This window comes from Acomys minous (assembly GCF_964271855.1).
Source record: "Acomys minous genome assembly, chromosome: 13".
In the NCBI taxonomy this organism is placed as follows: Eukaryota; Metazoa; Chordata; class Mammalia; order Rodentia; family Muridae; genus Acomys; species Acomys minous.
In genome coordinates this window covers 61,802,919-61,829,446 of record NC_140495.1, presented here as the reverse complement: position 1 = coordinate 61,829,446, position 26,528 = coordinate 61,802,919, and the positions used below count along the sequence as shown (strand labels likewise).

The following is a 26,528-nucleotide window of genomic DNA, read 5'->3' as shown; positions in this document are numbered from 1 at the left end:
GGGGCGCCAGGGCCGAGTGGCAGCGTGAGTGTGGCGGTGCGTAGCGGGGGTGGGCGCGGGGCGCAATCGGTGCGGGGCGGGCCGCGGCGGCGGGAGGGGAGAGGCGGGCTCCGCCGGCACACGCCGCCCCTGGCAGGGGGCCGAGCGCGCGCGAGGAGCCGCCGCAGCCGCCGCTCGGGGTCGCCTGCAGCCCCAGATTCCCGAGCGCTCTGCTGGCATGGCAGCCACCTCGGCGCGGAGCCCCGCGGCTAGCTAGGGGCGCCCCCCGCCCCCGCCGGCCGAGCCCGTCGGACCCCGTTTGACTCTGCGCCCTGGGGACGCCTCGCCTCCCAGCCGGAGGTGAGAAGCCTGGAGGACGCGGGCGCACCGTGGAGATCTCAGGCCCGAACGTGGCAGAGCCAGGGCAGTGGGTGGTGGTGGTGAGAGCCAGGCCTAGGTGGGTGGGTGTCAGAGGACTCAAGCCGAGAGACTGCTTGCAGCTGGGAACTGGGAGCGATCCCTTCTTGTACCGGCCCCCACGTCCCGTCGCGCTGGCCTCTCAGCTCTGTCCCCATCCCTGCGGAGCCCTCCACTTGGACCTCGATTGCAGCCCTAGCCATTCCCGCGCCGTGACCACGCTCGCCGCTGCCCATCCTTTGGCCTTTTTTCGCGCAGACTTGGCTAGTGGGTTCCTGTCTCTATTCCCTTCCACTGCTCATCCCTTCCTCGCCCCCGCCCTTCCGCTCCCCACCCGGGTCTTCAGTCTCGGTGTCCCCCTCCTTCTCTGGCTCCTGTCACTTGGAGCTGGTAAGAGTGCCGCTACCTCCGGGTGCTTCACAGCCAGTGCCATCCCACAGGTGTCTATACGTTTGGCCGTTCATCCGTCGGTCCCTCCTGGGGCCGGAACTGACCATGCCCAGCGGCTGCCGCTGTCTACATCTCATGTGCCTGCTGTGCATCCTGGGGGCAACCAGCCAGCCTGCCAGAGGTGAGCGTGCCCCAGGGATCGGGTCGCGGCCCTGTTCAGCGGTCCTCGCTGGCACGTTGACCTCTGCCGGCTAAAGACGGCACTACAGCCACCCCGTTCCATCGGGCGATGGAATGGTGCTTCCTTTGGAAAGGGACACTCTTTCGGTGTTGCTATGGCTGGAGCTGAGTCGGTCTAATTACTGAAACCTTTGCCAAGTCCCGAGTCCCCGGAAGGCAGACCCTGACGCAGGCTCACGCTTACTACACTATTCTCTTTCAGCGGATGACTGCAGCTCCCACTGTGACCTGGCCCACGGCTGCTGTGCTCCTGACGGCTCCTGCAGGTACTACTGCTGCGCACATGCCTCAAATCCTTTGCTCTTCACCTTTCGGCCCTCCACACCCATGAGCAGGTCAAAACCCAAAACAGTGTCTAGGAGCTTAAGACTCTATTGTTTGGTTTTATGCAACAGGACGACCAGTCCTGATTACCTCCTCTTATCTCGTTTTTTTGCGTATCCGACTTTTTATTCTGCCAAGGGCTCTGTTCCTCGAGATGCCTGTAGAGACACCTAAAGCTCCAGAGTTTAGAGACTAAGAGACGCAAGAAAGAGGGAAATAGAAGAGCTGATTCAGAAGAAAGGCTGCGGAGAGGGTGGTTGTTTCCTTGGAGAATTCTGCCATTGGTTTACTAGGGCAGACTGGGTAAATTCTGTGGCAGAAGAGTTTGGACATGAGAAGTGAGCTGACAAGGGCAGGTACTTGACATGTGACTTCTAAAAAAAAAAATAAGTCGATGGGCAGTGGAGGCCCACACCGTTAATCCCAGCACTTGGGAGGTAGAGGCAGGGTAGTCTCTTGAGTTCGAGGCCAGCCTGGTCTACAGAGCCAGTTCCAGGACGGCCAGGACTACACAGAGGGACCCTGTCTTGAAAAACCAAAACCAAAACAACAAAAAGTCCTAGAGCTGGTGTGATGACACATATCTGTAATCCTAATGGTTGTGAATTGGGGCCAGGAAGATCAGGATTATGGGCTAGCCTTGTCTACTTGAGACTCAGATTAAAAACAAAACAAAATAAAACCCAGCCACTTGTTCTGGAGTCTGAAGGGAAAGAGAGGGAGGTAGTCCTGGTGGCCTCAAAAGGTCACTCACTCTTTCAAATGTGCATGACCAGACACTCCAGGGACGTCATCCGAGGTCTTTACATTGTTTTGTTTCTTTAACAACAGCCTTCAAAGGAGGCATCTCAGTCTCCAGGTGAGAAAGGCGATTATGAAAGGCCAGACAAGACCCAGATGCTGATCTTGAGTGCTGTTGTTTGATTGCTTACGTGTCTGCATAGCCCGGCACCTACCTGGGGCTGCTGCGCTTCCTCTCACGGGCTGTTCTATATCCTACTGGTGTCTAGGGGCTCGGGTTCTATGTTCCACGCACCCCCACACCCTCATCCTGTGTTTTCCCCACCAGGTGTGACCCAGGCTGGGAGGGGCTGCACTGCGAGCGCTGTGTGAGGATGCCTGGCTGCCAGCACGGTACCTGCCACCAGCCCTGGCAATGCATCTGCCACAGTGGCTGGGCGGGAAAGTTCTGTGACAAAGGTAGGGCGGGGAAGCTATTGGCTCCAGGGCCCATGAGGTCTAGAACATCCGTTAATATTTACTATTTACGGAGCACTTATTTTGTCATGTTCAAGTCATCCCTCCATATGTCTGAATGGATCCTCAACATCACCTCATGATGGTGGAAAGACAGCTGCTAAAAACCGTACCCATCCTTGCTTGGATTTGTTTTGTGTGTATTCAGGTGCTCTGTCTGCAAGTATGCCTGCAGACCCGAAGAGGGTATCAGATTGTGAGCTGCCATGTGGGTGCTGGGAATTGAACCCAGGACCTCTGCAAGAGTAGCTAGAGCTCTTAACTGTTGAGAGATCTCTCCAGCCTCAAATTGTACCCATTTTAAGCTCCATGAAACCATGGTCCTCAGAAGAGCTGTAACTGGTCCAAAGCCAGTTTGGCCCAGACTGTCAGAGCTGAGGCCAGGGCTTCTAGAACCCTCTTCCAGTATACCTTTCCCCAGCACTGCATCCTGGCCAGGGGTGGGTCTGAAGTATGAGCCAGTTTCACAGAGCTTTGGATCTGGACCACATGGGGTCCGGGGACCAAATATGAGGGGGGCTATTCCACACTGTTCTTACTTCCTATCCAGATGAGCACATCTGTACCTCACAGTCACCCTGCCAGAACGGAGGCCAGTGTGTCTATGATGGGGGTGGTGAGTACCACTGCGTGTGCCTGCCAGGCTTCCATGGACGTGGCTGTGAGCGCAAGGCTGGACCTTGTGAGCAGGCAGGGTGAGTGCTGGACCCTGGAGGAAGCTAGACCAGAACCTGGTAGTGAGGAAAGAGGCAGGGCCGGCGGGCAGTAGAGTGGGAGCCTGAGGGTTAGAGCCACACAAGGAGACCGGAGGATGAAAACTCCACCTGGACAGTGTTCCTGGTTCAGATCCTCAGTTCTTTTTTTTTTTTTTTTTTTAAACCTCTGAGCTGTTTCTTCACCACAAATGATGTTTTGGTGGGGGAGGGTGGCAGGGGAGGGGAGACACCTGGGACTCCCTTTGCTCTCTCACAAAAGCAGACATGCAGCCTGAAGAGCTAGCTGGCTCTCCCTGTGCGGATTATGAAACGGCCACAGGGCTGGACTTGCCCTACTTCCGCTACAGGCCTAAGAGCCTGTGGAGATAACAGACAGCACTTCTCTGAGCCCTGACCATGCACTAACGACTTGACATTGGATTCTCTTATTTAACCCACACAATTTGGCTATTTTTAATTCTCATTTTTAAGTTAAGGTTATTTGACACTCAGAGAGAGCAGCCCAAAGTGACACAGCAGAAAAGGGGGAGCCATTGGCTGGCCAATTGATACCAATGCTCTCTCCCGTTCCCACCTTAGCTTCCCATGCCGGAACGGCGGGCTGTGCCAGGACGACCAGGGTTTTGCCCTCAACTTCACATGCCGCTGCCTGGCAGGCTTCATGGGTGCCCACTGTGAGGTCAACGTGGACGACTGCCTGATGCGACCTTGTGCTAATGGCGCCACATGTATTGATGGCATAAACCGCTTCTCCTGCCTCTGTCCTGAGGGCTTTGCCGGACGCTTCTGCACCATCAACCTAGATGATTGTGCCAGCCGCCCATGCCAGAGAGGGGCCCGCTGTCGGGACCGGATCCATGACTTTGACTGCCTCTGCCCCAGTGGCTACGGCGGCAAGACTTGTGAGCTTGTCTTACCTGCTCCAGACCCCGCCACAATGGCGACCCCACAAGCACCCACGGCAGCTGTAGTCGTACCTGCCACAGGGCCAGCCCCTCATAGTGCAGGGGCAGGCCTGCTGAGGATCTCAGTGAAGGAGGTGGTACGGAGGCAAGAGGCTGGACTAGGTGAGTCTAGCTTGGTGGCCCTGGTGGTATTTGGGTCCCTCACTGCTGCTCTGGTTCTGGCCACTGTGTTGCTGACCCTGAGGGCATGGCGCCGGGGCATATGCCCCACTGGACCCTGTTGCTACCCAGCCCCGCACTATGCCCCAGCTCGGCAGGATCAGGAATGTCAGGTTAGCATGCTGCCTGCAGGGTTCCCTCTGCCACCAGACCTGCCCCCTGAGCCTGGTAAGACCACGGCGCTGTGATGGAAGCGGGGGCTTTCCGGCCCCTCCCTCATTTCCTTCACACCTCAGACTGTAGTGGTCCTTTCTCAGCAGCCCTCAGCTTTGGTACACCCAGCCAGGGGATTTTAGCCTCACACTAGAAATATTATTTTTTTAAAACACAGAATGTAAGATAGGAATTTTATCAAATAAAATTATTAAAAACATAAGTGGGCTTCTGTGGAAGAAAACACTGGTGCAGGATTCTAGGTGAAGAGGCCCACAGTGGGCTGGTTCTGGGGGAGCCTCAGCCTTCACCACACCTATGAGTGGTTTTCACGGAGGAAGCCAGGGTGCCTTCTCCCCTCTGAGGAAGTGGAGGAGAGGTAGCAGCACAGAGGAGACTGTAAACTGGGCAGCCCTGGTGGGAAGGGTTATAGATCCCTGTGGGGGACTCAGCATCCTGCAGGGAGCGGGTGGGCGCCCTGCTGACTGCTCTGTAGTAGCTGCTGGAACAGTGACTGGGGCTGGCTGCGCAGGGCTGAGGGGGAGTCCAGCTCTACCACCCTCCCGGCTTGGAGCACCAGCACGCGGTCAGAGTTTAGGATTGTGTTGAGCCTGTGTGGGAGAAGAACGCCAGTGCCAGGAGATGGGGCCACAGTGGCCTAAAGAGAAAGCTGACCTGATCTCCCTCCAGATCCTCCCATGCACAGGTTTGCCCTCACAGGTTTGAGTCCCTGGGTCTGTGCTATGGGAAGACCGTGGTGTCTCTCCAGATGACGTGCTACCAAGGGCCTGGGGCTGTCCCTGAAGGAATAGACGCTGAGATTCCCCAGGCCTTGACCCCCCTGCCTAGCCATTGCTACCTCTGGGGTCTGATCTCTCTGAGCAAGATGGGGGTGGGGTCCTTGCAAGGGTCAGAGGTCTGTGCCTCCGCTGACGCTGAGTAGTCTCTGACCTGTGGGCAATGGTCAGCACTGTCTTGTTGGCAAAGCGCTTGCAGATGGTTTGCTGGAGCAGCTGATCTGTCTTCTGGTCCACACTTGCAGTGGCCTCGTCAATGCACAAGACCTGGACAGCAGGAAGCAGGGAAGGGGAGAAAGAGGGGGAGACTGTAACCTACCTACCATTCCCCCGCCTTCAGCTTTTCCTTGAAACCTCTCTCCAAAACACCTCCTCCCTGGACACATGCCTGCCTCCTGGCTGTTGCCTCCTCTTGTCGTACCTTGGCATCTGTAAGAAGAGCCCTGGCCAGACACAGCAGCTGCCTCTGTCCCAGGGACAAGTTCCGGCCCCTTTCGCCCAGCTCTCCATCCAGGCCACCTGCAATCAGAGCACCTGGAGTGCCGGCAGCCACTCTTTGCTTCTTACCTCCTCTTCCAGCCAGGCCCGAGACTCACCCATAGCTACAGTCACCTCACTCAGGTGACACTGCTCTAGGGCTTGCCACAGGGCCCCGTCCTCATGCAGGCCCTGAGGATCCAGGTTCTCTCGAACAGTCCCGCTGAACAAAAAAGGCTCCTGGGGGATGACAGCCAGCTGGGATCTGAGGAGCAAAGACATGGAGGCCAGGCTGGAGACACGGCCATCTTCTTGTGGGCCAAGTTTACCTATGGGGCCTGGACTTCTAAGGACATCAGGGGATGAGATCCAAAAATCACCCCCTTGGGGCTGGAGAGATGGCTAAGTGGTTAAGAGCACCACCTGCTCTTCCAAAGGTCCCGAGGTCAATTCCCAGAAACCACTTGGTGGCTCACAACCATCTATAATGTAACTTGATGCCCTCTTCTGGCCTGCAGGTGTACAAGCAGACAACACTGTATATATAATAATAAATAAATCTTTAAAAAACAAAAACAAATAAACAAACAAAAACAAAACCAAAATCACCCCTTCTTCTTCCCACCTCTTTATCCACCAAATCACATACCTAGGACACCACCGGTTCAGTGAGAGGCACCAAAGAGGTCAGAGGCCTAGGCTCTGGCCTTAAGTGAGTATACCTAATTAAAGTGTTCAGAGCTAGAGAACAAATGGCTTTGAACTGTGGTACTGACCCCAGAGACAGCAGTGGAGAGGCAGGAAATGAAGAGAGAGGGAATGGGATGGAGGCACTTCCAAATTGGAGGAGGCCAAGGAGCTGGAAGCCATAGTAAGGTCAGCCCATCACAGGGCTGGAGAGAGGACGGAGGAGGTAGGGCGGGGAGCAAACCATGTGCTCTGAGCTTATGGTGAAGCGTCCTTACCCTTCCCATGTCATAGAACTGGGAGAAACATGATTCTAAGGTAAACTGGGAACGGCCTGGGCACATATAGCTCCAGATGGGAGCACGTGTGACCAAGTACAACCGACCCAGGCCCCAAGGTGCCATATGCACTTGCCTGCCAAGCCTGAGGCCTGAGGGCTCATGGTATCTGGGAGTACAGCTCCCAAGAGTCTCTAACTTGGAAGGCAAGGCTAGTGTCGGGGACAGAAGGTGTGTCCTAGGAACCACAAGAAAGATGAAGATGGAAATGCACCCAAAGTAGGGTGAGGACGGTCCAGGGAACACCAGATGTGACTGTGGTCACAGCTCCCGGTCCTCGCATGTCCGCCTCGTCTTCCTTGTCCGCTGACAGGCCCTGGCTGTCCTGAGGCTACTTAATACCTTCCTACAGTAGTTCCCACTGCCCTCCTCCCAAATCACCTGTCCCCCAGACCTGAGCTCAGCCAGCTCCAGCTCGCTGGTGTCCACACCGTCGAGCAGCACCCGCCCTGCACTGGGCTCCAGCAGCCGGAAGAGCACCAAAAACAGGGAAGACTTGCCGGAGCCTGTGCGGCCCACGATGCCCAGCTTCTCTCCAGGCTCCACACGGAAGGTCACCCTGTCCAGGGCATTGGGCAGCCCTGGCCGATATACCAGCACCACACCCTGGAACTCCACACTTCCCTGGGGCAGCCGGCTGGTGCCCTGCTGGGGTGACTGTGGGCGAGAGGTGAAGGAGGAATGATAGCGAGGCCGGGCTGGCGCGTGGGAGGAGGGGACGTGAATGAAGAATGACGCTGTGAGAGCAGAGGTAGGGGAGACAGCGGTGAGGAGATAAAGCGCACGGGGATGAGGGGCGCAGTGAAGGATGCTGGCAGCCAAACGGAGGGGCTCAGAGATGTAGGAAAGATGGCAAGGGGAGGACTGGGGGACCGCCGCGGCCAGGCCAGCAGCTCCGGCCTAGGGTGGCAGGGCAGACCTCACCTGCAGTGGCTGGCCCTGGGGCTCCTGGGGGATGTCACAGGAATACTCCTCCAGGCGCTCGACGCTCACCATCATGGCTTCTGTCTGTGTGAAGCTGCTCACCAGGCCAGAGAGCAGGCCCGTCAAGGACAACGCGTAGGACAGCACGAGGCCCACCAGCCCTGTGGGGGGAAGAGTACCAGCCGCTAGGGGACACCTGGACGCTGAGAAGTTCGTGTGTGTGTGTGTGTGTGTGTGTGTGTGTGTGTGTGTGTGTGTGAGAGAGAGGGGGGGGGGAGAGAGAGGGGGGGGAGAGAGGGGGGGGGAGAGGGGGGGGGGAGAGAGAGAGAGGGACAGAGAGAGAGAGGGAGAGAGGGAGAGAGAGAGAGAGAGAGAAGGAGTAGAACAAGAGAACCCCAGTTTTAGACCGTGGGTGTTCAAGGGGCAGGCAGATGAGTGCACCCAGGCCAGGGGCAGGGAAGGCCGGGTGGAAGCGGTGGAGTGAGTATGCCTGGGGAAGGAAGCTATGAGGGGTGGCAGGCAGCAGATAAGGTGGGGCTGTGGCAGGGTAGGAAGCAAAGACGGGAGCAAGGAAAGGACAGCCATCACGGGACTTGGTTTGGTCTCAGATCCACCACTGCCTGTGTATTTCTTAGCACTTAAAATAACGGTGGCGATGATGGCATTGATGAAGTGTCCTCAGAGGGAACGCTGGGTAGCGGGTGACATTGGTTTTGGGAGGGAGACATGTTGGGGTGGGGGGCGGGGAGGTGTCTGGGTCGAGGATCTGAAATGACTTGCTCCTAAAATAAGGGGTTTGGGTCCCAGGATGGCACCTGGGTTGGCAAGGCCCTGCTGGTGCTGCACCAGGGCAATGCCTGCGATGGCGCTGACCACTGCTGCCCCCATGAGCTGCAGCCGAATGTCCAACCATTGCATCGTGGCATAGGAAGCAAACTGGCACCTCTGGTTTAGCTCCAGGAGTCGCTGGTTCTCCTCCTCAAACCTGGAGGAGGCCAGGAAGGAAGGGAAGCCGCCATACTGTCACACTGCTCTCACTCCTCCGTGACATCCCTCGACCTACATACCTGCCCCGCTCCACCTTACTCTCTTTGAGTTTTCACATTTTCCTGAGTGTCTTCCCAAGGAGACTGGACCTCTTTACTTCTAACCCCTGTTCTGTACACTTACGCATCACCCTGCCTGCCCCCCCACCCCCACCCCAGACTCTGGCTGGGAGATGCACCTGTAAGTGGCCCCTGCAGCGCGGAGCACAGGGAGGCCTGCTAGAGTGTCAGCCAGGTGGGTGTAGAGCGGAGACAAGGTGAGGCTGCCCAGGCGCCGCAGCTCCCGGAAGGAGGCCCTGTAGTGCCGCTGCACGCGGTAGTAGACCAGGCTCAGAGGCGGCAGCAGCAGCAGCAGCCAGGGCAGACCAGAACCTAGCACAGCCAGGAGGCCCAGCAGGCCTACGGAATTGGCCAGCAGGATGTTGAGGAGGAAGGGCAGGCTGTCGTCTACACAGGCTACATCTGAGGAGAAGCGGTTCAAGACTCGTCCCGTGGGCGTAGAGTCAAAGAAAGTCACCTGTGCCTGGAAGAGGGCGGTGGCAGGACAGGGGTCAATAACTGAAGAAAAAGCTGGTGGCCAGGTTGATGGGGCAGGGGGAGGTAGGAAAGATGGCTTGCAGTAGAAAAAAGAAGAATGTATCGCCACCTTGAGACAGTAGGCCAGTGGCAACCCTACAAGGCCCTGCTGAGCATTCATCACCCTCTGGGTTGCGTATGCTTGCTGTTCTTTTAAGAGCAGAGAGCTAATCTTTCTCTACAAGATGGGCACTTGAGGCTGTCAAGTGAGCCTTAGCTGTCTGCAGGGACGCCCTGCCTGCGGCTGGAGAGCAGCGCTGCCAGTTAAAGGGCTCAGTTGATAGTGTATGCACATAATCCCAGCATCCAGGGGTGAAGGCAGGAGAATTAGGAGTCCAAGGTCATCCTCCAGAGGCAATAAGAGAGTCTACCTCAAAAAACACAAACCAAACCAAACTGAAATGAAAGTGCAGGTGGACTCAGCCTTTGACTTGAGTTCCAGGTCTGCCACTTAGGAGCTGTGAGACCCCAGCCAAGGGTTTGTTTCTCTCTCCAAGGTCCCTGATCCTTGTATTTTTAAAATTATTTTTTAGATTTATTTATTATTATATATACAATGCTCTGTCTGTAGGCATCACCCAGTCCAGAAGAGGGCATCAGATCTCATTATAGATGGCTGTGAGCCACCATGTGGTTGCTGGGAATTGAACTCAGGGCCTTTGGAAAAGCAACCAGTGCTCTTAACCTCTGAGCCATCTTTCCTTGTCTTAAAATGGGGGACAACAGGATATTTTTTCTTCCTTGGAAACGTTCTATTCAAGGGAGTTCTCACTTTTCCATTATAAATCTATGCTAACTCTCCTTTTAAAAAAATGGCGCATGCCTTTAATCCCAGCACTTGGAGGCAGAGGCAGACAAATCTCTATAAGTTAAATGACAGCCTGGTCTGCATGGTGAGTTTCAGGACATCTAGGGGTACATAATGAGACCCTGTCTCAAAAACAACAGCCAGGCAGGTGGCACCTGCCTTTAATCCTAGGACTCAGGAGGCAGAGGCAGGTGAACCTTTGTGAGGCCAGCCTAGTCTACAGAATAAGTCCAGGACAGTCAAGGCTACGCAGAGAAACTCTGTCTGGAAAAAGCAAAAACAAACAAGCAAACCCCAGCCCCCAACAATCATAACATATACACAAGAAATAAAAATTTAAAAACATACATGCACATAAAACATACACATTCTGCAATGAACAAGCAAAAAGATAACAGATCAGGCATGGTGGCGCATGTCTGTAATCCCAGCACTTGGGAGGCAGAAGCAGGTGGATCTCTGTGAGCTCCAGGCCAGCCTGGTCTACACAGTGAGTCCAGGACAGCCAAGGCTACACAGAGAAACCCTGTCTCAAAACAAAACAAAACCCATAACAGATCAAGTACCCTTAGTAAGTCCACTTATCAAGGAATGAAAGGGAAATGGAAACAGACCACGGACATAATAGGAAACAAGAACACAGAAGAGGAAGCTGGCTAGCAGGCCTTGCATGAACTACAAGGTCTTGCCTTAGCCCCTCCGGTACGACATGGAACTCAGAGGAGTGTCATCTTACTTGCCCCCTTTATAGATGACAAACCACAGGCTTAAACCACTAGCTCCAAACCAGGCAGAGACTTGGCTCCCTAGCCTCTGGGTCTGAGATGATTACACGCTGCCCCGCCTGTCAGATCTACTGTCCAGACTGGGACTGTGGAACGTAGTCCATGCACTACAGGGATCCGAGGAGCCTGGGGACATCTTCCACCCTTCCAGCCCCTCACCTCGAGGAGTCGATGCAGTAGGCGGTGGTGCAGCGTGGCAGCTGCTTGAAGGGCGCCTGCTGCGAAGAGCACTGCCCGGAGAAGGGTGCAGAGAGAGTTGACGCCAGCAATGGTTGCATACACGATGAGGTAGAAGTGGATGTCTGAGGAGCCATTGGAAGCAGCTTTGTACAAGGGGATGCTGAGCAGTGGGGAGGAGAATGTAGGTGACTCACAGAAGTGCTACTCGGGGGTCCCCTCCCTTCTCTAGGGCTACCTTTCCCCACCCTCTGAGAGGCGCAGCTCCAAGCTTGCCCTCCCTCCCTAGCGGATCCTGGTGAACACCAGGCCTGCTCCCCGCCTCAGCCACTCACTAGAGGCTTCCGGTAGAGAAGAGAAGCAGCTGTGGGGAGAGGAGTCCTGTGGAGCCTGGGCTGGAGGAAGCTGGACCCTCCTCGGAGCTATTTCTGGCTGCCTTCAGCTGAGAGAGCCAGTGAGAGAGCCACCAGTCGGCACCATTGCGTGTGGCTGGACGTGGACAGGAAGGGAGATGTTGCAAAGACTCATCTGTGCCTTCTACTCAAGCATCCACATCCTCAGCCCTCAGCTGAGTCTTCCCTCTTCTGCCCTCCTCCCTGGGCCTCCTCCCTGGGCCTCGACATCGCACCACTGTCCTTGGTCCTTCCTACTGTGCACTGTTCCCAGACCCATCACCCTTCGGCTTTGTGGACAACATGACCAATTTTGCAGAGTGGAACTTGCCCGGATGGCAGCTCAAAAGATTGCTATGGAAGCCAGTTGTGGCGGTGTACACCTATACTGTCCATTCTTAGAAGCTGAGGCTGGAGGATTGCAAATTAAAGGTGAACCAAACCAAACCAGCCTGAGCTGCACAGTAAAAAGGTCCCAGTCTCTCTCTCTCTCTCTCTCTCTCTCTCTCTCTCTCTCTCTATATATATATATATATATATATATATATATATATATATATATATATATATATATTAAAGATGATGACTATGTTGGGGCTGGAGGGAGGACTCCGCAGTTAAGAGCACTTGCTGCTCTTGCAGAGGTCCTAGGTTCAATTCCCAACACCCACATGACTGTTCACAACCATCTGTAACTCCAGTTCCAATAGATTTGATGTCTTCTTTTGACCTCTGTGTGCACCAAGCAAACACATAGTGTACAGACATATATGCAGGCAAAACATTCATACATAAAGTGAGTAATTTTTTTTCCAAGACAGGGTTTCTCTGTGTGTGGGATTAAAGGCATGTGCCACCATGCCCAGCGAGTAACTTTTTTTTTTTTTAATTAAGAAAGAGAACTAGGGCTGGAGAGATGGCTCAGAGGTTAAGAGCACAGACTGTTCTTCCAGAGGTCCTGAATTCAATTCCCAGCGACCACATATGGTTCACAACCATCTATAATGTGATCTGATGCCCTTTTCTGGCCTGCAGGTGTACATGAAGGCAGAGGACGGTATATATAATAAAAAATAAATAAATAAATATTAAAAAAAGAAAAAGAAAGAGGACTATTGTGGAATACTAAGTCTAGCTGACCACGAATCCTCAAAATTGGGGTACACTTCTGTCCTGACTGTAGTACGCTTGGTAAGGTCTGAAGCTTGTTCTGATTGTCACAAGGAGACTGTGGATGAGCACCTGGACACCATGGCTGGGGATGGTCTCACCTTGCATGAGGAGCAGAGAGATGAGGATGGCGATGGCCAGGCCGCTGCCCATGGCTCTCCAGTATGCTCGGTACACATGCAGGGCCACCGCACCCTCTCTTTTGCTCTCTTCCTGCACTAGGCAGCCATCTGTGCTCTGCCCCATCTCCAGCCCCTCCGGGGCTTTCTCTAGGTTCTCTGCTGACGGGGACTTGCCTGTGAGAATCAGGAAGGCCTCAGAGAAATTATGCTTGAAATATGAGTGTTTCAGGGGAGCAGGCAGGCTTTAGATAGCATTACCATTATGTGCCAGTGAAAAGCAGCCCAGGACTGGGGAGGGCTCAGAAGCAAAGCCTCTGACGAGCATGCACAAAGCCCCAGGCTTGACTCCCAGGACTTTGAAGGAAAAAACAACAACAAATTTTTCCATGTGTGATAGTACACACCTGGGGTCTCAGCCCTCAGTAGGATTGTGTATCTAAGGCCAGTCTAAGCTACACAGTAAGTTCAAGGCCAGCCTGGGCTGTCTACAGCACACACAGAGATACAAAGGAAGGGGGGGAAAGCCCAGCCCTCCTCCCACCTCTGGGCCATACCTGAGTTAGTCACTTGTCCCTCCTCAGCCCAGGCTGTGGGGACAGCTTGCACCAATGGCAGAATCTCAGAAGGAGGCCCTAGAAGGAAGAGGTGGAGGGGCTGTTATGGGTGTACACTGCGCCTTTGTAAATATGTCTGTAACCCCACCATCCCCTCCCCGGCGCCCCTGCCTACCCTCCCCGAGTGGACTCATTTAAGTCCACTGCTGTGGACCTGGAGTCTAGCCAGCCGAAGTTCTGAGGGAATCCATAGCCACGAGTGAGCACCCCCCACCACCTGCGCCGCGCCATCTGTCACTATTGTCATCTGGCACCTTTTCTCAAGTTCTAACTCAATCCCTGGTCTTGCAGCTGGGCCTCACTTTTCCGGTTGCTTTGCCATGAGCTCTGCAGGTGGTCACGCCCCTCGGATAATAATCCACGGGGGCTCTGTCACTCTTTTCTTTACCAGCAGCTTGTTCCTTCAGGCCACTGCTTACTTCCCTGAAGCCACATGATGGCTCTCAAAGCGCCCAGGCAGCTAAGTTCTAAGAGCTCAGCACATGGTCATGCACACACCCCTCCTCTCCCTGTTGTTTCCTCGTGCCTATTCTGTGGGGGCAGGAGGAGCTGAGAGCTGCACCCAGGCCACATGTGGAAGGGTGGCAGGATCTGCTCTGCATGTGACGTTCTATCTGTCATTTGCTATCACACCAGGGCAAGCGTCTTCTTCGCCATGTTACCTGTTCGCACCAGGTGCCCGGCCTCCATCAACAGCACCACGTCAGCCCTCTCCAGGTACTCGGTGCGGTGGGTGCACAGCAGCCGGGTGGTATGGCTCAGCACTCCCAGGATGCACCTGTGCAGCAGGTGGTTGGCCACGTCGGCATCAACGGCAGCCAGGGGGTCATCAAGAAGATAAAGTGCTTTCTCCTAGACAGAACGGACAGTAGGCACCGTGGCCAAAGGCCTCTGGCTGGGCTCACAGGCTCTCCTAGACCCAGACCTCAAGGCCCCACCCAGAAAAGACAGGGAGGACAACTCTACAGTAGCAGGAAATATGAGACACGCTGACAGACTTCCTTGCTACTGAGTGTGAAGTCAGAGGGTTGGATCTAGTGCTTTGCCGGGGCCCAGGCCTTTATTTTTGCCTTGAATCTGAAAACAGGGGGTACGCAGACAGTATCTAGGAACATGGAGCCGGGAAGAGAGAAATCAGATGCAGAGGAAAATATTCCTAGCCCCGGTTCAGCAAGCTCCCCCAGCACTGGACCACTTTCATACCTCTGACCTACCAGCCAACCAACACCTGCCCCCTCGTCCCTTTAACTTACCTGGTAGACAGCGCGAGCGAGTGCAATCCGGGCCCGCTGTCCCCCACTGAGGGTCACTCCCTTCTCTCCCACCTCTGTCTGGTCTCCAGCTGGCAGGATCTGAAGGAACAGATTCCCTCTGCTTAGCAAACTCCCCACACCTTCTACCCTGTCTCCAGCCCCTTAGTAGGAAAGTAACAGTGTGGAGATCAAAAGGCCTCGTGAGCTTGAGACGCAGCTTCAGGGTGGGACAGGAGATTCAGAGGAGCCTGGGTAATACTGGCAGGCCGTGGAGGTTTGAATGAGAATGGCCCAGGGGCGCATTTGTGTGAATGCTTGGTCTTCAGTTGGCCAAATCCTTCAGTTAGGAAGGATTAGGAGGCGTGGCCTTGTTGGAGGAGGTGTGTCACTGCAGTCAGTCTGTGAGGTTTCAAAACCCTATGTTATTCTCAGTTAGTTCTCTTTGCTTTGTGACTGCTGTCTCAAGATATACTGCTCCAGCACCATGCCTGCCTGCTGCTGCCATGCTCCCTGCCGTGATGGTCATGGACTAACCGTCTGGGCCCATAACCCCCAATAAACTCTTCCAGAAGTTGCTTTGGCCATGGTGTTTTATCACAGCAACAGGAAAGCAACTACAGCATAGGAATTACCTCATTTGAAGCCAGGAAGATCTTATAAAGCTGGTGTTATTTCCTCTTCACAGATGGGACCAAAGCACAGGTAGGTGAACCACCTTGCCCAGAGGATGTGAACAGATGATAAAGGGACACAAGATGGCCCTTGATCAAAACCAAAAGCCCTCCTGCCCAGGGAAGTTTCCTATTTATCTGGGAAGGCCAGTGGTGAGTGCAGCCCTGGAGGAGATACGGGGACTGGCTGAGAACTCACAGGCAAATATATGATTTCTCTCTGATGATTTCAGTGCCTGGCTTGTGTGTATGGGGCAGTCTAACGGGCTTGGCAGCTTCCACAAGGATTCTAAATAAGGCCTTGACTCTTCCAAACCTCCTCATCAGTTAGATCCATGCTCACGACAACGCCGGCCTGGTTTTAGAGTCCTCGGGGGCTCTTCTAGCTGCTGAGTGCAACACCCTCCCCATCCTCCTGGGAGCCTTACAGGGAGGTGGGGACCAAGCAGCTGAACACTCTAGGAGGCCCAGAGGCTGACTGCTCGCCCTAGATGAGTGCAGAAGCCTTTCCCAGAGAAGCACGTGTGGTCTGGGGTGTGAGGGACATACGGGGAAGCAGGCAGGGGAGGGTGTCGAACCCGATACTCACGCTGAGGTCGTCATTGAGGGCGCAGGCCTCCAGCACCTCCCTGTACAGCTGGGCATCAAATGCCTTCCCAAAGAGGATGTTGTCCCGGATGGTGGCACACTGGATCCAGGGCTCCTGGGTAGCCAGTCCAAAGCCTCTGGACAGCTCTGACACTGTCACCCACCCACATAGCCTGCAGAGAGCCAAGCAGCATTGGGCTGGGCCCTTGTTGGCTCCTTCCATGCCCAGGCCCTGCCTCCCAGAAGCTTCCTCAGATGGAGCTGACAGCCTCTGAGGTTAAGGGCCATAGCTGTAGGCTCACAGCTCTTTGGCTCTGGCTCAGCAGCTGTCCTATATGTACACGGTGGAACTCAGGTGTGGCTCCTCCTCACCTGAAAACATGGCCTCCCTCACATCTTTAACTTGTTTCTGGACCTCTTCCCTATGTAGGCACGTTTTCAGAAAGGACAGCTAATGGTAGGTGTCACTTCTCTTCTTGTTCTAACTCTATGACCCTCTAATAGCGCAAGGGTTTCTCAACATGTGTGAAGCAACCCCTTTGGGGTCGAATAACCCTTTCACAGAGGTCACCTATGACCACAGGAAAACACAAGATATTTACAGTACACTTCATAACAGTAGCAAAACTGCAGGAATGAAGTAGCGATGAAAATGATTTTTTTACAGTTGGGGGTCACCACAACATGAGGACCAGTATTAAAGGGTCGCAGCATAAGGAAGTTGAGAACCACTGTTCTAGTGTGGCAGTGATCTCCCCTAGTGTGGCAGTGATCTCCCCTAGTGTGGCAGTGATCTCCCCTAGTGTGGCAGTGATCTCCCCTAGTGTGGCAGTGATCTCTCCTAGTGTGACAGTGATCTCTCCTAGTGTGGCAGTGATCTCTCCTAGTGTGACAGTGATCTCTCCTAGTGTGGCAGTGATCTCTCCTAGTGTGACAGTGATCTCTCCTAGTGTGGCAGTGATCTCTCCTAGTGTGGCAGTGATCTCTCCTAGTGTGGCAGTGATCTCTCCTAGTGTGGCAGTGATCTCCCCTAGTGTGGCAGTGATCTCTCTTAGTGTGGCAGTGATCTCCCCTAGTGTGGCAGTGATCTCCCCTAGTGTGGCAGTGATCTCTCTTAGTGTGGCAGTGATCTCTCCTAGTGTGGCAGTGATCTCTCCTAGTGTGGCAGTGATCTCCCCTAGTGTGGCAGTGATCTCTCTTAGTGTAGCAGTGATCTCTCCTGATCCATTTATTTAGCTGGCTTCATCTTGTTTTTTGACATAGGATCTCATGGGTCCCAGGATGGCCTTGAGTTTGCTGTGCAGCCAACGATGGCTTAAACTTCTCATCCTCTTGCCCCCATCTCCTGAGTGCTGAGAGTGCAGACGCACACCACTGGGACCAGGTGAACGTGGTACATGGATCAAAGGCAAGGCTTTTGCTCATGTTAGGCAAATGCTCGCCAACTGAGCTACATCCTAGGCCAGCTTTACTTTGGCCACCTCCCCATCTCCAGACTGAAACCTCCCTACAAAGGGGCAGAACTTTACCGTTTTGTTGTTGTTATTGTTTGGTTCTTTGAGACAGAGTTTCTTTGTGTATCCTTGGCTGTCCTGGACTCACTTTGTAGACCAGGCTGGCCTCGAACTCACAGAGATATGACTGCCTCTGCTTCCCAAGTACACTACCACACCTGGCAAACTTTACCCTTTTTTATACACGTGTGGTTCCCCCCCCCCCCGACCCACCCCCCTCAGAACATAGCCACATGCAGCAGGGGCCTGGGAAGTGGCTACTAAGGGGCGGGGCCAGCAGAGTCAGGGGCACACTGAACGCTCCTTACCTGTGGAGCTCCCCAGTGACAGCGGCCAGTAGTGAACTCTTCCCGCAGCCCACCTTTCCCACGATGCCCACCAGCATACCCTGCAAGGAAGCCACACAGTGAGCACTGCCTGATTGCAGGGGAAGGGTGCACGGGGTAAGAAGCAGTGGTCTCCCTAATGATGTTCTGGACTGACGAACCCCAACTGATGTCTCTCTGGGCCTCAGTTTAAGTCTTCAGGGAACGATGTCTCCCCACCCCACAATGTGGCCCCCAGTGATTGCCTGCCATCTGCCCCAGAACAGCTGCACGCTTTACTCTCAATCTAGGACTCCCGAGGTATGCTGAGGCAGGTGTGCTGGGAGGGATTCTTGTCTCTGAGGCCACTGGGTTACATTTCCCATCACAGCAGGCAACAGGCGGTGCTCTGCAAACACCGCTTATAACTCTCTGCTCTTCCTTAATTTCTTAGTTGCAGTGTACATTCACAGAGCTATTTCCTGGCTTGCAAAGAAAATTTATAAATGTTCAGGGATCTTTGCAGCTTTGTCCATAATGAACACACGATGCAGGCCAGGCCTGACCTCTCTGCAAGTGGGCACCAGGCTATGATCTTCTGGGGAGTGAGGGCTCAGAGCTCAGGCAGCTTTGTTCTTGCTGGCTAGAGCCCACAAGTCGGAAGACTGACTGCAGTCCCACTTGTGCTCAATGGAGAGTCTACAGGCCGCATGAGGCAAACACACAAAGGCCAAGAGAGCTGCACTGCAAGTTGAGGCCTGGCTCTGGGCTGTCGCTAAGATCTTGCTTTGGACTCTGATTCATCTATGTGTTCTTACTGCAAACTCTTGTTTGCTTAGGCCAGCTCCAGTAGGTTTCTATGAATACACACACACACTCACACACATACACATACACACACACACACATCCTAACACATTAGTAAAATTCTTTTGAAGAATTCCAGCCTTGTCTTGCCTGAACTAAGAACAAAAACAAAACATTCAACAAAAGCCAGCTATGCGAGCCAAGTGCGGTAGAGGCAAGTCAGCCACTGCGGGAGACCTCTGGGTTGAGGTGTGGGGCAAAGGGTTGGGCACAGGTCGGGAGAGTAGAGACTCAAAACCAGGGCGAAGAAGGGCCACCATCCTGGTAGGAATGTGCCCACTGTACGTTCTTTGACTACCTATGCCATGCCAGGAGTCACAAGGCATAGCTGTCCTTTCATGAGACTAAATAGGGGATGACCTGTGCTGTTTGTGAAAGTCCTTAGAAGGGGCTGCTGGCCTGTTTCACAGGTGCCCAGCCTGAAATGATGGTGGAAAAGCCCTGGGGGTCTGTCTGGAACCCTGCAGCTGGAAAGGGACCCTGGAGGAGGGATCAAACACACCTGTGGCCTAGGTAGGCGGGGCCTGCCGACATCAGGGTGAGGTGTGACCAGTGTGAGAAGATGGTATGGAGGAGTGAGGTGCGCAAAGAAGGGGGTAACCTCCCCTCAGACTGGAGCCTGAACACCAAGCCCCACCTTTCCTTCCCTCCCTGGAGAGCTGCGTTAGTCCTTGGGCATCAGTCTGAGCACCCGGCTTATCTGGGAACTCTTCCAGGTGTCTGTCCCACGAACCTTCCTCACTTCCAGGTGCCTGATGAAGATCTTCTGGCTTGTTCCAGTAGGGTCCCAGGAGAACAGGGCTTCGTGCATCTCCAGGACTGTGGACGGCTCCGTGGGGGGATCTAAACAGGGAAGAAGCCGCGCACCCTAGGCTCCCCATCTACTACTCGTCTGCCAGAATGCAAAGGACAAAAGACTGGCATGTCACCGAGTCACCTGCTCCTCAACTACCTGCCCAGAACTGATTCAGCCTGAGTCTGTTGTGTCAAGATTTTTGTCCCTGCCTTCTCTGGAAACATCTGTGCACAGTGTCCAGCAGGCTAGGGCTGGCTGTGCGCACAGTGGTTATGAAAGCTCTTCCAGAGGACCCCTGTTGGGTTCCTAACACCCACATGATAAGGCGCATGGCCTGTTAACTTTAGTTCCAAGGGACCCAATGCCCTCTCTTCTGGCCGCCACACATGGGGTGCACATACACACACTCAGGCACACGCACGTGCACATAAAATAGAGTTAAATCTTAAAACAAAATGATATCCCTCCTCACCACACACTGAGCTCCTCCCTCTACCGCCCCCACCCCCCCACCTTACCAGGGCTGTAGTAGGCCTCAGGGTTGTAGTTCGGAAGGTCGAGGAAATGCTGGATCCGGTCAAGGGACACTTTGGACTCCAGGAGGCCATTGATCACCCAGGGGAAGTTGTTGAGAGGGAGGATGAGCATGTGTACAAGCGCCAGGGCTGTAAACACCTAAGGGGGAGGCGGCTCCCTGAGGCCTGCTTCAAAGGCAGCCCTGTGGACAGGCCGATGGGGGCGAGAACAGGACAGCAGCGGGCCTGGGCCGAGGTGCCCATTCTAAGTGTTCCCTAAGGGACGCACGTTACTATTTCTGATGCTGGAGACAGAACCAGAGCCTCATACATGGAAAGCGCTGGCTCTGACGTGGAGCTACACACAAAGCCCCAGGCTTCTCTTGATAAGCACATGGCCGTGGTCATGCTGACGTCTCCTTATACTGAGTGACAGCAACGGTCGTTAGCCCTGGCCAGAATCAACACTAGATTGGGGATCCCTGGCCCCAAAGGTCTCTTCAATAGAAATAAAGGGGTCCAACCCCAGCTAGATGGCAGCCTGGGTTATACAGGGAGACGTTGTCTTTAAAAAAAAAAAAGCACTTCTCCACAAAAGGATTTAATCCCAAGTCTGGGCCTGAATGGAAGTTGAAAAAAAAGGAAGAGGAAGAAAGGAATTCCTTGCACACACAAAGAGCTATATACCCAAGATCATTAAAAAAACAAACAAAACAAAACAAATCCTTCAGAGAGCACCCTCTTAGCTGGGAAAGAACAGGGCAGCAAAAGATCCTTTCTCCCCCACCCACAGCTAACACTAAGAGCCAGAGCTCACATTTCCCACTCCATGGTAGGCCCCTCCCATTTCATTCTAGCTCCATCCCCCCCTCTCTGCTGGCTAGTTTTATGTCAATTTGACACACGCTAGAGACATAAGAGAGGAGAAAATGTCTTCAAAAAAAAATTTGGCTGTAGGCAAGCCTGTAGTGTATTTTCTTAATCAGTGACTGATGCCAGTGGGCCCAGCCCATTGTGGGTGGTGCCGTCCTGGGCTGGTGGTCCTGGGTTCTATAAGGAAGTAGGCTGAGCAAGCCAGAGGAAGCAAGCCAGTGAGCAGCACCCCTCCATGGCCTCTGCATCAGCTCCTGCCTCCAGGTTCCTGCCCTGCTTGAGTGTCTGTCCTCACTGCTTTTGATGATGAACTGTTATACAGAACTGTGAACAAAATAAACCCCGCCCTTTGGGTTCCCAAGTTCCTTTGAGTTACAGCGTTTCATCCCAGCAATAGTAACCCTAAGACCCCTCCCCAGCTCTCACCTTCGTGGCAGTGAGCTGGTGCCCCATGAGGACATAGGTGATGAAGATGACGATGCAGGTGACAACCGGCAGAGCGGCCCATAGATACACACAGGCTGCATCCAGGTATTTGATGACCCGGAGTCGGCCCAATTCTCGAGACCGGCAGGCCTTTACTCGGTCCCCCAGAGCCTGCTCCCACCGGAAGAATTTGATGACTCGAATGCCATTCAGCAGTTCTGTCATGAGCTGGAGACAGGGAAGGGAGAGTGGTGTGAAGTAGGGTCACCGCTCACACACCTTCTCTGTCTGGCTGGTTGGTGGGATCGCCACCTGGCTGAAGGACCCTGGAAGACCCTCACCTTAACCCGCGCATCCTTGTGCTGTAGCATCTCCCGATTGCTGGCCATGATGCGGGTGGCAATCACCTTGTTCACGGGTACCAGCAGCAGTGCCAAGACCAGCCCAGCCAGGAAGGCCATGCCCACCTGCTGGTACAGCAGGTAGAGGGTGATGGCCAGCTGCAGCGGCAGGCCCCAGGCCTCATGGAAGCTGCCGGCAAAGTTAAGCAGCCTCTCAGAGTCGGTGCCTAGTAGGTTCAGGGCCTCCCCGGTAGGAGGGCGGCTGGGTCCGAGCTGCAAGGCTTTGCGGTAGAGGGTGCTCAGCACAGCCGCCCGTGCCTGCAGTGTCACCTTCCGCACCTCATACCCGTACTGATTCTGTAGCACAGCACTTATCACGGCCCCACCGGCCAAGCCCAGGACGTAGAGCAGGCCATGGCTTAGAGGCTCTTGCTTTTCCTCTAGGAAGCCCACCAGCAAAGAGAGCAGCAGAGGCCCAGAGAATCCCAGCATGGTCCCCACCATCTTCAACAGTCCAAGAGCCAGGTAGCAACATCCAAAGGCCCCGTACAGGGCCCTCCATAGTTGGGCCCCCTCCTTCCAGTATGCCTGGAAGGCATGGGCCAGGTAGGCAGGATGCAGCCTGCAAGGGAGGCGGCACGTGTCCTGGGGCTGCCGGAGCTCTCCGCGGACTCCGCGAGCAAGCAAGGGTGCCAACCAAGCATAGGAAAAGCGGGACAACCAACTCTCTCCATCCTCAGCCACCTCTGTTTCCTGACCCTCAGAAGACAGGAGGGATTCATGAGTCCAGGGCCCCCGAGGCCCCCCAGGGGCTGCCCAGCCCAATCCATAGGCCAAGACCGCTGCCAGCTGCAGGATGAGGAGACACACACGACCCAGGGGTCCTGGGAGAAGTGGGGGCAGAAACGTATCATGTTGGCAATGCCACAGCAGGGTCAGCACCAGGGCAGGGGCTGGTAGGAAGGCTGCCAGCGCCAAGGCCAAGGGTCCACGGGAGCGGCCACGTGAGGAACGAACCAATGCCCACAGGGCCAGGCTGTGGGTGAACCAAGCCACAGCAGCCACACACCCTGTCAGCACCTCCAGCCCTACGGTCCCTGGTTGTGACCCTGGTGGCAGAGCAACCGGAAGGAGGTCTAGCAGGGGTAGGATGGAGAGAAGGAAGGAAGCTGCGAGTCGGAGGCGCCATCCAGGGCTGAAAGGTAGGATGTAATCCGTGGTCCTGGAGAAAGAAGAGAAGAAAGAAAAGGAAAGGTACATCATGGCTGACTCAGGGCTCGGACACGCCCATCACCTCCAGCAAGCTGGAGGACACAGATTGCCTTTCTGGCCTGCACACGGCATCCCTGCCCTACTTTACCTGAGAACCCAAACCTTTCCTTGCAGGAAGTCTTCCCAGACTGCCCAGTCCACTTTCTAATCTACCCACAGGCTTTCTGACTCACTCTTCGCCACAGGTACTCACAAGCCTGCGGTAAGGTTGTACGCACCATGGGGGTTCTAATTAGGAAAAAAAAAACCAACCCACAAATTCTACACAAAGATAAACACTTCTTATGAAAAGGACCCACAAGGGAGTACCCTAAATTCATCTGAATCACCCTCGGGTTTACTTATGCACAGCTCTTGCCCTCTAACAGGGAAGCCTACGTTTTATAAAACCTCAGAATGCGTGCTGTGCTCCTGTCTTCCCCTGTCTGTAAGATGTGGTGTGGGTCACTGTGTGACCTCTTAGCTCAAGAGGAACTTCTTTCCTTCGGTTTCTATCTTCTTAACATCAAAAGTGTTTTTCATAAGCAAAAAAAAAGGTTTACCTTAAGAATCAAATACAAGCCAGGTACAGTGGCACACACCTTTAATCCCAGCATTCTCAGAGTCAGAGGCAGGCAGATCTCTGTGAGTTCAAGGCCAGCCTGGTCTACAGAGCGAGTTCTAGGACAGCCAGGGCTACACAGAGAAACCCTGTCTCGGAAAAAAAAAAAATACAGGGGCTGGAGAGACGGCTCAGTGGTTAAGAGCACTTGCTGCTCTTCTCAAGGACCCGAGTTCAGTTCCCAGCAGCCATGTCAGGCGGCTCACAACTGCTTCTAACTCCAGCTTCAGAGGATCCTATAGCCTCTTCTGGCCTCCGTGGGTTTTCGTGTGTGCTCTCATACACACACACAGCACACACTTGAACATATACATACATAAAGAATCAAATACAGGCTGGAAACAGGTGTGGAAGTACACATCTTTAACCCAGCACTAGGAAGGCAGAAGCAGGTCAGTTGAACTCAGCCTGGTCTACTTAGCGCGTTCCAGGCTGGCCAGGGCTACTGAGTAAGATCGTAGAAAACAAACAAACAAATGAACAGAAACCCCATCAAACTCAAATGCCTCAAATACAGGCTGGGTGTGGTGCGGTAGGTGGGTCAGGAGGACCTTGAGCTCAAAGCAAAATTGGGCTATTTAACACCCCATCTTAGCACCCCTCTGCCTCCAGACAGAATTAACATAGGGTATACCCTTTAAATCTCAAGACCAGGCAGGGGAGAGATGCAAAGATCTCCATGAGTTCGAGGTCAGCCTGGTCTACATAGAGAATTCCAGGCCGGCCAAAGCTGCATAGCAATGCTTTGTCTAAAAAAACGAAAAAAATCAAATATAGGAAACACTTATAGCAGTGAATGTCATAATGCATTAAAAGTTCATATAAAAGAAAACCGGGCATGAGGAGGCATGCCACAGGACAGATGGCTATTCTTTTTTTTTTTTTTTTTTTTTAAGATTTATTGATTTATTTATTTTTCCCCGAGACAGGGTTTCTCTGTGTAGCCTTGGCTGTCTTGGACTCGCTTTGTAGACCAGGCTGGCCTCCAACTCACAGCAATCCACCTGCCTCTGCCTCTCGAGTGCTGGGATTAAAGGCATATACCACCATGCCCAGCTTAATTATTGATTATTTATTCGATATTCTGCCTGCCTGTACACCTGCATGCCAGAAGAGGATACCAGATTTTATTATAGATGGCTGTGAGCCACCACGTGGTTGCTGGGAATTCAACTCAGGACCTTTGGAAGGGCAGACAGTGTTCTTAACCTCTGAGCCATCTCTCCAGCCCGAGATGGCTGTTCTTGAAGAGGATCTGAGTTTAGTCCAAGCACCCACATGACAGCTTACAATCCTATGTAACTCTAATTTCAGGGCACCCAATGCCTTCTTTTGCCTTCTAAAGGTACAGGCCATGCAAGTAGCACATATAAACACATGTGGGCAAGCTCTCCTAGACATAAAAATGTTAAAATATTTTTTAAAATGTAGCTGGAGAGGCAGCTTAGCATTTAAGAGCACTGGCTGCTCTTCCAGAGGACCAAGGGGTCCAGTTCCCAGAAACCATATGGTGGCTCATAGCTGCCTGAAACTCCAATTGCAGGAGATCTCATGCCCTCTTCGCTGACCTCCTCAGGCACTGCACCCATGTGGTGCACAGGCATACACTCAGGCAAAATTAAACACATCTTTACAAAAATAAAATCAAATAAAAAGGAGGGTGAGGCTGGAGGCACACTCCTTTAATCCCAGTACTTGGAAGGCAGAAGCAAGCAGTTGTCTGTGAATTCTAAGTTAGCCTGGCCTACATAATGGCACCCTATCTCAACAAAACAAAACAACCCGCCTGAGTCTGTTATGCTCTCTGAGATGCTGAAAAAGTTTAATTGTAAGCTAAGTACTTTATCTCTTTTTTGTTTTCCCTCTCTCTGAAACAGAAGCGACTTACTATGCAACCCAGGCTGACTTCAAATCAATCTCCTGTCTCAGCCTCCAGAACAGCTTAGACTATAGGCATGTGCTACTTTGCCTAGCTATAATTGCTATAGCTAGCATATGCTATAGCTAGTATATATATATTGAAAGAGAAGGGGGGGCTTTCTCTACATAGCCCTGGTTGGCCTGGAACTCACTGTGTAGACCAGGATGGCCTTGAACTCACAGACGTCCATCTGTCTCTGCCTCCCAAGAGCCGGAATTAAAGGTATGTACCACAATGCCTGACCTGGGCAGGCTGCCTGTGGGTATCTGTGCTAACCTCCTCCAGGCTCTTGCCTCACTCTGCAAAAGAGACAGGCTAACTCGGCCATCCAAGAACCATATAAAATCAAGGCGAGCTTAGCACCAACATCTTACAACACTAAGCCAAGTTAGTTCTAAGGTTTTGGTTTTGTTCCTCTTCTTCTGACAGCTTCCCTTCAGCTGAGTCTCTATCTGCTCTTAGCCTAGGGATAGCTGGGTTTTATGGATGGAAGTGGTGAGCCACTGGCCGTATAACTTACACGTTTTTGTTTTTTGGTTTTTTTTTTTTTTTTAGCTAAAACGGTTACCCAAGTTGGCCTCCAACTCATGGCAGTTCTGTTTGGACATTTAAAACTCTGTGAGTGACATTAAGGATATGCCAAGTGATGCACTATCTGTTTAAACGCTTTGTTTCATTTAACCCTGTCCAAAAACAAAAAAACAAAACAAAACAAAAAAAACAAAAAACAAAAAAAAAAAAAAAACAAGCTTTTATTCTGTTTCTCCTCTATTAGAGATCTCGCAATTCTGTGACACCTGTGGCAGATGTAAGCTGGTGTCTCGCTGCAGTCTCTACCCACCTTGGGGTGCCCAAGTGGCAGGCACTGAGGACGGCGAGGAGCGCGTGGGGAAGGACGCTGAGCACCAGCTGGGTGAAACAGTGGCCCGTGGTGTCCCCTTCCCACAGCGGGAGCGGCCGCGCCACGTCGGTGCCACACAGCTGGGCCAGGAGCCTCTCCATAGACACCTCACCTAGGCGGAAGCCGAGAGTGACAGGGCTCGGGACTAAGTCCCCAGCCAAAGCCCGCCCC

The 26,528-nt window shown here is 53.5% G+C and overlaps 2 protein-coding genes across 6 annotated transcripts; one reads left to right on the top strand and one right to left on the bottom strand.

Moving 5' to 3' along the window:
• The first annotated feature begins 2 nt into the window (after positions 1–2).
• Positions 3–4,823, top strand: DLK2 (delta like non-canonical Notch ligand 2). Of its 4 annotated transcripts, XM_084755061.1 has the most exons (6): positions 9–339; positions 837–967; positions 1,229–1,292; positions 2,420–2,550; positions 3,158–3,302; positions 3,903–4,823. In XM_084755061.1, exons 2-6 carry the CDS (start codon positions 892–894, stop codon positions 4,633–4,635), a joined length of 1,149 nt encoding a protein of 382 aa, XP_084611187.1. In that variant the 5' UTR covers positions 9–339; positions 837–891; the 3' UTR covers positions 4,636–4,823. The 4 variants fall into 4 exon arrangements, with proteins under 4 accessions (XP_084611190.1, XP_084611187.1, XP_084611188.1 ...); XM_084755062.1 differs by lacking the exon at positions 837–967 and having other exon boundaries at positions 13–339; XM_084755064.1 differs by lacking the exons at positions 837–967; positions 2,420–2,550 and having other exon boundaries at positions 3–339.
• On the bottom strand, positions 4,778–26,528 carry ABCC10 (ATP binding cassette subfamily C member 10). Of its 2 annotated transcripts, none has more exons than XM_084755041.1 (21): positions 26,298–26,528; positions 21,663–22,884; positions 21,322–21,549; positions 20,026–20,182; positions 19,445–19,554; positions 17,848–17,927; positions 16,027–16,198; positions 14,767–14,865; positions 14,176–14,365; positions 13,454–13,531; positions 12,879–13,073; positions 11,551–11,704; positions 11,198–11,378; positions 9,049–9,392; positions 8,639–8,808; positions 7,824–7,984; positions 7,294–7,556; positions 5,994–6,139; positions 5,786–5,916; positions 5,552–5,664; positions 4,778–5,211 (listed from the first exon to the last, which is right to left on the bottom strand). In XM_084755041.1, the coding sequence occupies exons 1-21, from the start codon at positions 26,456–26,458 to the stop codon at positions 5,049–5,051; spliced, it is 4,518 nt and encodes a 1,505-aa protein (XP_084611167.1). In that variant the 5' UTR covers positions 26,459–26,528; the 3' UTR covers positions 4,778–5,048. The 2 variants fall into 2 exon arrangements, with proteins under 2 accessions (XP_084611167.1, XP_084611168.1); XM_084755042.1 differs by having other exon boundaries at positions 5,819–5,916.